Source organism: Arvicanthis niloticus, chromosome 22, assembly GCF_011762505.2.
Source record: "Arvicanthis niloticus isolate mArvNil1 chromosome 22, mArvNil1.pat.X, whole genome shotgun sequence".
NCBI classification, from domain to species: domain Eukaryota; kingdom Metazoa; phylum Chordata; class Mammalia; order Rodentia; family Muridae; genus Arvicanthis; species Arvicanthis niloticus.
The window spans coordinates 39530184-39542197 of NC_133429.1; the positions used below are offsets into that span (position 1 = coordinate 39530184).

General features: G+C 46.9%; 1 protein-coding gene across 1 annotated transcript in view; it reads right to left on the reverse strand.

Moving 5' to 3' along the window:
• Slc35e3 (solute carrier family 35 member E3) overlaps window positions 1-9111 on the reverse strand; it is a 12676-nt gene extending 3565 nt beyond the window's left edge. Inside the window, exons 1-4 of the mRNA XM_076920308.1 lie at window positions 8477-9111; window positions 7650-7760; window positions 3750-3908; window positions 1928-2010 (exon numbers count right to left, since the gene is read on the reverse strand). Of these exons, the coding sequence (XP_076776423.1) occupies window positions 1928-2010; window positions 3750-3908; window positions 7650-7760; window positions 8477-8878 (755 nt within the window). The 5' untranslated portion in view covers window positions 8879-9111. The remainder of the gene's footprint in view (window positions 1-1927; window positions 2011-3749; window positions 3909-7649; window positions 7761-8476) is intronic.
• Window positions 9112-12014: the final 2903 nt, after the last annotated feature.

Consider the following 12014-nt stretch of genomic DNA (forward strand, 5'->3'; position numbering starts at 1 on the left):
CCAAAGTTCAGGCTGTAATCTAATATACTGCCGGCAATCCATTACTGGGCTAAAGTGTTTTGCCAAGTCATTGTTTGTATCAAAAGATAAAGACTCAAACCATACAGAGACCTCAGAAATTATTCTCTTGCCATATGTTCCACATAATCATTTTTTTTTATCTAAACCAATACTGTTCTACTCTTCAGATGTATGCTACAAACCTATGTGTCCGTCTCCCTAGAAGCAGCTACCGCTTTCTCTGTACCTCAGATTCTCTGCCTCCACCTATTAAAGATGATCTTGTATCTACCTTGTACAGTTGATGTGGATCAAGTAACACCTGCAAAGATTCTAGACCACAGCAGGCGCCATCATGCTCACTGTGAGCTATAGAGTATAACAAGCACCCTGCATGGCAGGACTGCCCAGCACTGTAGATGTGACTGTCCCTAGTTTTTTATTAGCTTCCCTGTCACTCTCTTTGCCATGATGGGGACAATGAGCTGACTGAGGCCAACCTTAGGTCCCTGAGTTCCTAAGTGACCTCTGGATCCACAGGAGCTCCCAGAACACGCCCAGGCTCACGGGAAGTGGAGGACCCCAGCAGAGGCCTGGCTCCATATGATCTCTGCACACAGGTTTTTTTTTGCTTGGATTCTGGGCATGGTGGTGCAGGCTTGTGACCCCAGCTCTTAGAAGGCTGAAGCGGGAGGGTTGGAGGTCAAAGTCTTCCTTAGCTGCATAGTAAATGAGACCAGCCTGGACCACAGGAAAGTTCCAGGAAAAAAAGCACCAAAGAGACCCACTCAGCAGCAGCCCTCTAGACAGCGCCCAGGGCACCTGCTTGCTGTCTTTTTTCTTTCAGTGGCTTGATGCAGTGGAATTGATGTCTGCGATCCAGAGGATGTGTCCAGGGATGGTTATCACAACCATAGTGACATACTCCTAATCTCAATTATCTGCTCAAAAAAGAAAAGCAAGCGGCAGAGGGGAAGATCGCTTAGCCCCAAAGACAATTGGTTGGGTAAGGAGTGTGGCTTTTTGCATAATAAAGGGCTGGAGGCTTGGAGCTGGGGCAGAAAGACCTAGGCAGGTAGGTGGACAGAGATGGAAGACAGAAAGGAGACAGGACAGAGCTGGGAAGCAGGCAGCCACACTCTTCAGTGGCTCTTTTTAGGAACTGAAACAGCAGAGGCTCCAGTTCTCCCTTCTCCAGTGAGGTGTTACCACACCCGGAAGTGCTCTGGTCAAAACTGTCAGTGCCTTGACTCACTAGGTCTGTAAGAGTTAGTTTAACTGCCAATCTTCCAGAAGCCTGACCATCTGGCAGCACGGTGGTTCCCCCTCCTCACGTGGACTCCTCCGCTCTCCTCTCTATGAACTCTGGAGGTGCAGTGCCCCAGGAGTCGGTCTATTCCCTGACTTGTTGGTAGCCTCGCTCGCTCACACTAGAGCAACACAGGACTCAGGACCGCTGTGGCTGAGGACCACGCACCTCAGCTCTACCTGCATGGCAGGCCTCCTCCACCTCAGCTCTGCCTGCATGCCAGGCCTCCTCCACACTGGCCCATCTCCTGAGGCAGCCTCTGCGGTACACATGGCACCCGAGCGCACTGTGCTTCACATTCACTGTTCAGTAGACCTGTCGGAGCTCCTGGAAATGTGTCCCAAAGTCTGGAGTCCAGTCCTCCTTACCACTCCCTCTGGGTAATAAGCTGGCACTTAAAGACATTCATTTTACAGTTGGATCTCTGAGTTTGATGGCTTCTCCAGCCTCCAAAGGCATCAGGCATGCACGACAGACATACATGCAGAAATACACCCATACTAATGAAATATAGCAATAAAAAAGTTAAAACAACCAGCCTATTTAACAAAGGCCATGTAACAGTGTCACAGATGAGAGAGGAAGACTGTACACACTGAGAGGACTTGGAAAGGATACGTGACCGGTGACGTGTTTCCAATGATCCAGTAAATCGATAAGTTCACCATGAAAGCGATTACTCCAGACAGCAGTACCATAAGCTACAAATAAACCAAGAGAATCACTGTACCGAACAAATATGTCTCATGAGGAGTTTCTAAAAATGCAGACTTCAACCATTAAAAACATGACACATGATGATAATATCACACACACACACACACACACATACACACATAGACACATACATACACACACATACACACACGCACACATACACACATGTACACATACACACACACATATATACACACATACATACACACACACACACACACACACACACTCACGTCAAGTCTGAGGCCATACAGAGTTCCAGGCCAGTCAGAGATGCATAGTAAGAGCTTGTCTCAAAATACAAACAAACACCCTACCAAAAAATGAATTTAGAAAATCAACTTGGAGCTGGGGTAGTGGTGGCGCATGCCTTTAATCCCAGCATTTAGGAGGGAGAGGCAGGTGGATCTCTGAGTTTGAGGCCAGCCTGGTCTACAGAGTGAGTTCCAGGACAGCCAGAGATACACAGAAAAAGTCTGTCTAAAGAAACAAACAAAAAAATAACTGTCCAACAAGTATTGGGAAGCTCTGCGGTGACGACCTGGCTTTAAGGTGGTGTCTGGTGCACATCTGACATCCCAGCTTGTGGGAAGTGCAGGCAGAAGGATCAAGGCAGCTCTGGCCACAGAGTGAGTTTGAGGTTGTATGACTGGCTATATGACATGCTATCTAAAACAACAACAAAAACCCCAAACCAAAGCAATGAACCAAGGGGCCAGGAAATAGGCAAGTAAAAGCTTCTGTTCTCCCGTAGGACCCAAGTTCAATTCCTAGCACTCAGGGTGGCTTACAACCACCTAACCACCTTGCAACTCCAGTTCCAGGGGATCCAAAAGCACTGGCCTCCAAAGACACAGATTGGAAAATAAAATAAATCTTTAAAAAGCAAGCAAAGAATCCAATAAAACACAAAGTTTTCAATGTGAATTTCTTGGTTCATTTTTTTCTTTTTCTTTTCTTTTTCTTTTTTTTTTTCAAGACAGGGTTTCTCTGTGTAGCCCTGGCTGTCCTGGAACTCACTCTGTAGACCAGGCTGGCCTCGAACTCAGAAATCCGCCTGCCTCTGCCTCCCAAGTGCTTGGATTAAAGGCATGCACCACCACTGCCCGGCGGTTCATTTTTCTTATTCCCTTAAGGAAGAAATGCTTTCTTTTAAAATTTTACTCTTTCTTCCAGATAGAGTCTCCCCTCTATTGCCCAAGCTGTCTTCAACTTCATGGGCCCATGGCCTCCTCTGGCCTCAGCTTCTGAATAGCTGAGATACAGGCACACACCACTGAGCTCAGCAGTAATGAGTTCCCATTAAAAGCAACACATGAACATCATAGAAAAATCAGAAAATTCAGGCAAGCCAACAGCCTATGGAACAGCTACAGTCCCGGCCCCCGCCAATCTGCTAACACTAGCGCATGGACACCTGCACATTCATTTCTGATGAACTGTTCATTTTTACTCTTACCTAAACTAAATGTGTTTATTGGATAACTACGCTATCAAGCCAGGCTTTGTGAGGAACACAGTGTGTGGACAGCTCCTTCTATTTTCACATGCCTCAGTTCTTCACGTGAAAACAACCCTCATCTCGCCTTCCTTCCTTAGGGAGCAACCATGGGGATTAACTGTGAGAACAACAGACTTGAGACTGTGCCTCCACACCCACAAACGACATTAAGAAAGGAGTGATCAGTGCACCCTCTCAGGCGCCAGGACAATTAGAACTTACCAAAGCAGAAACTGACCAGGGACCAAATATTCCTCCCTCTGCGAACACCGGCTCAAAGAAGGGCACAGCCAGCAGCAGCATGGCCGACGACATGGGAGCCTGGTAGTAAAGCAGCTGCATGGAGTTCACCTGCAGTTCATGCTGCTTGGCTCCGACCCACTGACAACCGGGAGACAAAACAAGTCAGGAACAAAGAGAAGCATCCTTTGGTCAGGATAGGGGAAGAGGACAAACCTCACGATTCTAGAAAATCTCAAAGGCGGAGAGACATGAGGGGCTCTGAACATGGTATCTGCTCATCTACTGATGTCCCAATGCCTCAGAGAGGAAAACGGTAGGTACCCCTCTATCCTCCTGCGTCTACTAAATAGCAGGAAGTAAATGCAGCAGGAACCCCATGTGTCAAGGACACTGGGGAAACATGGAGGGAATGGAAATTTCCGTGAGAAGAGGACTCCGGTGTGTGGCTTTAAAGGTATGTGGACTTCAGAGCCACCTCAGTGGCAGAAGACATTTTTCTCCCCAGAGAACTTTCCTGTGGGTTGGATTTCTCATAAATATACCTGGGCACAGTGGAGTAATGGAAAACCCTAAAATACTGTCTCATTCAGTAAAAACCTCAAAACTGTGTATCTCATATCCTTAAAAATACTTCACAAACATGACTAACGAGAGTCTCTGCAGAATATTCAGCTGACAGCTTGAATCAGGTCTGGGAGAACAGCCTGGCTTTTAAGGTATTCTGTAACATAAGGCAAGTCTATAGGAATTCACCGAGACCGAAATGCAAAAGCAGGAAATGTGAACCTCGCTCCTGCCAGCTTCCACTAGGAGTCTCTGAGACTTTGAGGAACAAAGAGCTGATTCTTCCCCGGCCTGCTTATAGGAGCACGGCCGTGAGCAAGAACAGGAAAGCTTCAGACAGTGCTGGCTCACCCTCCTGCCCGTGCTAGCCTCCCCGACTGCTGTACAACTACTAGGGACAGTTGTCTCAACCAAGCTTCTGGCCACCATTCCTCCCACACCCTATTTAAGCATACCCACCACGTCCCAAGCCACACTCAAAGTACTATCTGACTGACATTTTTTCCTATCTGCAGTCACAGACAGCTCTGACCTCTCTCCTTGAGCATCTTTAAGAAATATTTCAGGTTCTGGGGAGCGAACTTGGGCCTTGTGCATGCTGGGCAAGCACCCCTATCACTGACCTCCATCCCTGGTCTCACAACCCGCTTCCTGCTTAGTCTGCAGGACCAGGCTTCAGATCAAGCTCCTTCTGTCTAGGAAGGAGCTTCCCCTGTGCAGCCTCCATACGTGCTGCTATCCTCTCTCCTAGGGATCCAGCTTCTTAACACTGCTGGCTCCTAGCCAATCAGGTCCTAATTCCTCCTCATGTAGGCCTCACGGTCCTGTGCCCACACCCTTGCCCTGGTTCTTTATCCTTCTTCTCTTCTGTACCCTCCAATGTCACTAGATTTTTCCTAAATACAAATTATGATAAAGCCTCTTCCCAATGTAAATGTTCTCCCCTGCTGGCATCTGCAGAATAAGACATTTCCTGTGAGGGGCAGCAAGACTTTACTGTCTGGCTTAGCTACTCGGCATCGACTTCTCACGACACTCCTATAGTCTAGCTTCCACTAAACACATCAAGTGCTCCCCAAGTGCTCCTCAATTTGAAACATATTAAAGGACAGGCCTCAAGACTTTACTGCTGAGCAAACATCTATGCCTCCAACTTAAAGCTAACTTCCCCTCGAGTCTAGCCTCGTCACTCAGAACTGCCACTTCTTCCTCCGTGCTCCTCAGGACTCTCCTCAGCTTGGAGGGATGCTACCTAGGCTAGCTACAGACTCCTGAAGGGTAGGGTTACAGCTGCTTTTCCTCATTGTGTCCTCACGAGTGAGCATAAAGGAAGTCTTGTCAAACAAACAAGCCCACCATCTTTTTCCAGCCAAGAGCTAAAGATTTCTCTTTCACCTTCTCTCACTGTTCACAGCAGCAGCAAACAAAACAAACCAAACCTTAGGAACCCAGTAAGGACACAAGAGGCAGATACAATTTTGTTTAAAAGGAATTTTTGGTGGGTGACTGCCTATGGTGGCATAGTACCTTTGCCCATTGGTTTTCAGTCATTCCTTGATACATCTCATTGCAAATCTTGGAGATATAGAATCTTTTGATTCTAAGCTTTGGCAAATTTGAAACACTCATGAACAAAAATGGCCATACACACACACACATAAAAAAAAAAAAAAAAAAGACAAAAAAAAAAAAAAAAAAAAAACCAAACCAGTGAGTATTGTGAACTGATATTATGTATATGGAGAAAAAGCAATTCTAATATTTAACAAGTAAACAAAGTGTGGTAACACATGCCTATACTTTCTTAAAAAGTGACAGGAGAGGCTAGGCATGGTGGCACATGCCCTTAATGCTAGCACTTGGAAGGTTGGAAGGCAGGTGGATCTCTCTGTGAGTTCCAGGCCAGCCTGGTCTACATAGTGAGTTCCAGACCAGTCAGAACAACATGGTCCTGTCTCAAGAAAAACAAAAACAAAACAAACAACAACAACAACAAAACAAACCCACAAAGACACAACAACTACAGCAGAAAGTAAAAAGCAGACCAACGGACAGCTCAGTGGGTAAAGGTCTCTGCTGCCAAACCTCAGTACCAAAGGTGGGGCCCAGAGGCCCACGTGTTAGGAGAGAACAGACTGTGAGCCTAAAAGTCGCTCTCTGACTTCTATGTGCACACGGCGTATGTGTGCACACAAACAAAATAAGAAAGTGTAAAAAAGAAAAGGTAGAGAGAGCTGGGGCTGAAGCTGAGCGGTGGCTACCTGACCAGTGTGTGTGAGGTCGTGAGTTCGATCCCAGGACGACAACAGCCATAGAAGGCTCAGAAGCAGCAGTGGTTGAAGTTGTTAGCTGGCTGGATGAGTTTTAGCTCAGTATACAGTGCTTGCTTAGAAAGCTAGGAAGCTGTGGGCCCAATCCTCAGCCTCCCACGCCCCTACCCAAAATACAGTAACAATGTTTCTGGGACAACCCCACCAGCACACAGTAAGGCGCTAGGGCACAGTACTGAGCTAACATTCCTAACTAGAAATGTCTTCCTTTATCACCAGTGGATGATTGCGTGCCAGAGGTAACACTGGTTACTTGTTGGCTCTGATTCCCCGTGCAGGCACACCCAGTATTTCCAGACCAAGGTTTCCAGCATAGAGAGAAGACTGTTTCACAGTTCCCCACACCCTGCAAATTCTCCCCACTACACAGGACACAAAAGCCAGCTTGTTGGCAACTTAGGGTAATGAAGTGAACCCATGAAAAAGAAAAAAAAAAAAAAAAAAACAAAAAAACAAAAAAACTGAATACTGGCCACAGGCAAGGCACTGTGCTTGCACAAGAAGTTAGAAACCTAGAAAACACTCTATTGACACAGACAAATTATCAGAAGACCATGAGCAAGTTGTAACACCAACACTTCTCTGAGCTTAAAATATGTACACCTGATTTTTTTTCATGTTCAAACGTTTGGAAGTTTGTGACTTTATTCACCCTAGTGACTTTTTAATCGAGGAGTAAATGGTAAGTGTGACCAATGAACTTAGAAGCAAAACCTTACTGCTCATTTTGTGAAGACTTCCAAGAAGAAAAACCCAAACCCAAGTTTGTCCCGAACTACGCTTAAGCATGGGGACTGCGCACTTACAAACAGGCATTCGGAGAGCATCACACACCCGGGCTTCTGTCTCCTCTGTTCTCTTCACTTTATCAGTTACTGCTTTCTTCCCATGTCTACTGTCTCTATACTGTATTCTCTAAACCTTGGGTTACGGCTTCAAAATTTATGAAATCTGCTAAAAAGGCACATAAAGGAAAGTTACCAACCACTTGATACAGGGACGTGACTACCACACCAAGAGCGGCAAACACCATTCCAAGGGAATGAAACTTCACATCGTAATAAGAATTTAGGATTACACCTACAGTAATAGGAATCTGCAAAGAGAAAGAGGCAGATGTTGTGAGATTAAATTCAAGAATGATGTCTGGCAACACTAACGAAACACATTCACATCACTGAGGCAGGGGTGGGTGTGGGTGCATGTTTTCTTCGTTTGGGGAAAACTGCTTACAGGTAAGCGAATGGACCCCCTAAATCAGTATTTATAAACACATGAGCGGAAATATATAAGGAGAAAAGCATTACGACCCGAAACACTAAAAACTACGAAGTGCTAATGTTATTTTAATGACTCTCCTTTTATTTAAACACAAAGCACCCCAGCAATATGCCGCTGGCGGCGTATTTGGAGATATTTTATGCTAAACCATTTCATGTTTATCACATATGGTTCGGATTCCCCAGAGGTAGAATTACTTCTTTTTCTTTCCAGGTTGAGCTTTCGCAGATATCCCGACACACTGAACTGTTCCATCTAAGGCTGCCGTCCCCCTCATCAATCACAGCATTTAAAGATTTCCATCAGGAACACAACCTTTTACTAAGAACCTGCGGAATGTCAAGACGGTTTTTTTCCACCTCTCCCCAAATAAGCTACTTATAGAGCCTGGCTCGTGTGTGGAATAAAAACGATGGGAGTGGGCTTCCGGAGTGCCAGGCTATAAGCAAAGTGCATTCAATTTTCCCGGGGAGAAAGACAGCCAGGTAGCTGGCCAGGGACGCTCGCCCAGCGGCAGCTACAGCTACTCACCAGCGTGAGCTGTATTCTGATGGAGAATCTCTTCTGGTACCAAAAGGTCTGGATGGCTATGATCACCGGCGTGGTCATGGCCTTGGCCAGCTGATAGGTGCCTATGGTGTTGTTCTGCAGAGAAAGGTTGGTGAAGACCACAAAGCCACAGAAGCTAAGGGCCAGGAGGAGGAGCTTGGAGAGCGGCAGACTTTTGGGGGCAAAGATGTCCAGTTTCTGGCAGATGTACAAGCCCAGCCAGGTGACCACGAAGTGCACCAGGGTCAGGCTCATGTTGGGGAAGCCGTGGTGTACATAGATCCATTTGTTGAGGAACACGATGCAAATGGACACCAGCAGGTTGAACAGGAGCCCGGCGGCGATGCGCCCGTTGCCCCGGACCCGGTCGGCCAGCGATGCCATGATGCCCGCCGACTGCGGAGCAGCGCCCTCGGCCGAGCCCGGGCTGTCCAGCCTCCCCGCGGGGTGTCCGGCTGCTCTCCGGCTGCCCCGGCTCTCCGCTGCTGCCGCGCGCCCGCAGCAGCCCGCTTCACCGTCCGACCCGAGACAGGCATGCGCCAGCCGGGTCCCGGACTGCCGCGCCGCGAGGTAATAGGCCGCCGCCCTCCGAGCGGTCCGCCGCAACTCCTCCCAGCCCCGCCCCCGCGCGGCCACGTGACCCCGCCCGCACTTCCGCCGCGCAGGCGCGCTGGGCGCCCCGCCCGCTTGCTTAGTGGAGCTCGGAGGGAGCTTTCGGAGAGATGAATTTCTGTGGCCAATCGCCTGGCTTAACCGGGCGGCGCCGATTCCCCGCCAGCTTTGCACTCCACGGTGCTGAGCCGTTTTAATCCTCCGCGGGTGGGGGATGGGGGTGTAAAGCATTGTTTACTGAAAGCATATTTTAAAGTATCTTTAAAAGTCTAAACAGGTAAGAGTGGATGGACAACTAACTGGCCTATACTGTAGATTTAAACATATTTTGGAGAGTTTGCCTCGAAAAACTTTAAATCACAGAATTTTTTGGTAAAACCTAAGACGCACGTACACTTTCTTGTATGACCAAGGTATTAATTGCCTCCTAAGAGGCTTATTATAGTAGCAAGTATGCAGTCCAGCTTCAAGGTTAGGGGGTTGGAGAGGACTTCTAAGTTTTATACTATTATTTGGAAGTGAAATTTTATATTTTGTTTGTTTTGTTTTTCGAGACTGGGAACTCGTTCCGTGGACCAGGCTGGACTCGAACTCAATATTCACTTATATTCACAGTTACAATATGAGAGTGACTTTTCTCATCTCCAAATGTCAAATACCGTCTTCCACACCGATAGAAAACATGGAGCCTGCTTTTACTATTTACAGGGATTAACTAGGGCAGGCTTGGAACTCTGCAGAGCTAAGATGACACTGAACATACAGATCCTCCTGCTTCCACCTGTTAAAGTGTCACATGGTTGCAATGAATGCATAGTTTTTTTTTTTTTTATTTTGGACACAATTTCGTAGTTTTTGTGATCTATTTGCTGATTTCTCTGCCCATTTTCTCCAGGGTTCCTGTTATTTCTAATGGGCACTGAAAAGAAGCCCCTTGCTTCAGAAGCACAGTAGATTCTTTGATGACTTTTCCACAGTTAATTATTCTATTACTCTTTTAAAAATTACATGTGTGTGTTTGTGTGTGTATGCCCTGGTGGAGGCTGGAGGGTAGCTTGCAGGAGTCAGTTCTTTCCTTCCTCCCGTATGGACTGAATTCATGCTGTCGGGTTTGGGAGCAAGAACCTTTACCAGATGAGTCATATCAGCTACTTTCCTTTTTTGAATCCTTATTTTGAATTCTTATTTTCTTAGCATTACCCATTTACTAAAATGTCTTGTCTTAGTTGGGGAGGAAAGGCTTCATTTGGCGTACCCTTCCATGGTGCTGATTATTACCAAAGGGAGTTAGGACAGGAACTCAGAACAGGACAGGGATCTGAAGGCAGGAACTCATGCAGAGGCCATGGGGGGTGGCGCTTACCGGCTTGCTCTCCATGGCTTGCTCAGCCTTTCTTAGAGCCTAGGACCCCCACCTACAGTGGGCTGGGCCCTTCCCCATCAGTCACTAATTAACGGAAATGCCTCACAGCTGGATCTTACTTATGGAGGCATTTTCTGGGTTGAGGCTCCGGTTTCAGATAATTCTAGTTTGTGTGTCAAGTTATCATAAGGCCAGCAGCACACACCCAACTATTCACCCATTTCATCTATTGTTACTTGGATTTATTTTAAACATTAGCTTTTGCTCTGTTGCTTGTGCTGGTTGGCTTAATGTCAACTTGACACAGGCTAGAGTCAATTTGGGAAGAGAGACCCCCTCAACTAAGAAAATGCTGCCACCAAGTCAGCCAGAAGGTAAGCCTGTGGTACAGTTTTTCAGTTGATAATTGATGCAGGAGGGTTCAGCTTACTGGGGAGTATCATCCTTGGGTTGATGGTTCTGAGTTAGATAAGAGGCTGACCAAACCATAGGAAGCAAGCGGCCAGTATGCAGAGTTACTAGAAGGCCTCTGCTTCAGGTCCTGCCCTTTCCTCCCCAGGTTTCTACAGCAGGAGAAACCCTAGGGCACCGCATGCTTAGCTTTCCACTGCCATTCCCTCTGTTCTCAAATCTCAGCAGCTCTTACTATGGCTAGGTGCGACGGAGAACAGGCTCAGTCCCAGCAGCTGGAGGGCAGAGGGCTGTGGATCTCTGCCAAAGTTCCAGGACAGCCAGGGCTGCATAGTGAGACTGCCTCAGAGGGGGAAGGAGAGGGCGAGGGGAGGGCTAGTGAGTGCCCGGGAAGTTTACCCTCCTCAGTTGAGTCTCTGTGCTTATGGTTATGGATTCGGGCTGGGAATCTTAGCATGATTGACAGATTACATTTTTCTCTCAGTCCCTCAGGCTTGACACATGCCAGATAAATGCTCTAACTCGATACATCTCAGGTCCTTCACCATGACTGCAGTCCTCCTGCCTCAGCTTTTGTGAATGCTGGGGTTACAGGCACCTGACAGCAGGTCTGGCTTCTGTTTTTCTGAGAAGCACATTCGATTTTACATGCAGGAATCCCATCCATCTCTAGTGACTTTTGTCTGGGATGAAGTCAGAACCAAAGTTCCTTTATTACCTAAGGGAACACTCAGTTCTTATGTAAATCTTTTATCTTGGGGAAAAAATGAAATACAACGGGAAGGTGAAAGGTGAGAATTGTACACTCCTCTGCCTTTTGACTGTTCCTCTTTTACCACGTTGCTTTATTTGTGGAGACTTTAATTTTAAAGCTAAACTATTTCAACATTAAGTGCAGATTTTTATGACTTTGAATCCTATTTTGGCTTGTAACTCCTAAGAACAAGGGGGTGCAGTTCCTTACCTTGACAGAACTCCAGTGATCAGACCTAAGAAAACTAATATTCATTTAATTATGCTAATACATAACCTCTTTCTAGAATAAAGGAAAGATTTATACATCACGTGTGCGTTACGTATGTGTGTGCACATGAGTGCAGGAGCTCCTGCCAGAGGGCTCAGATCCTCTCTTCA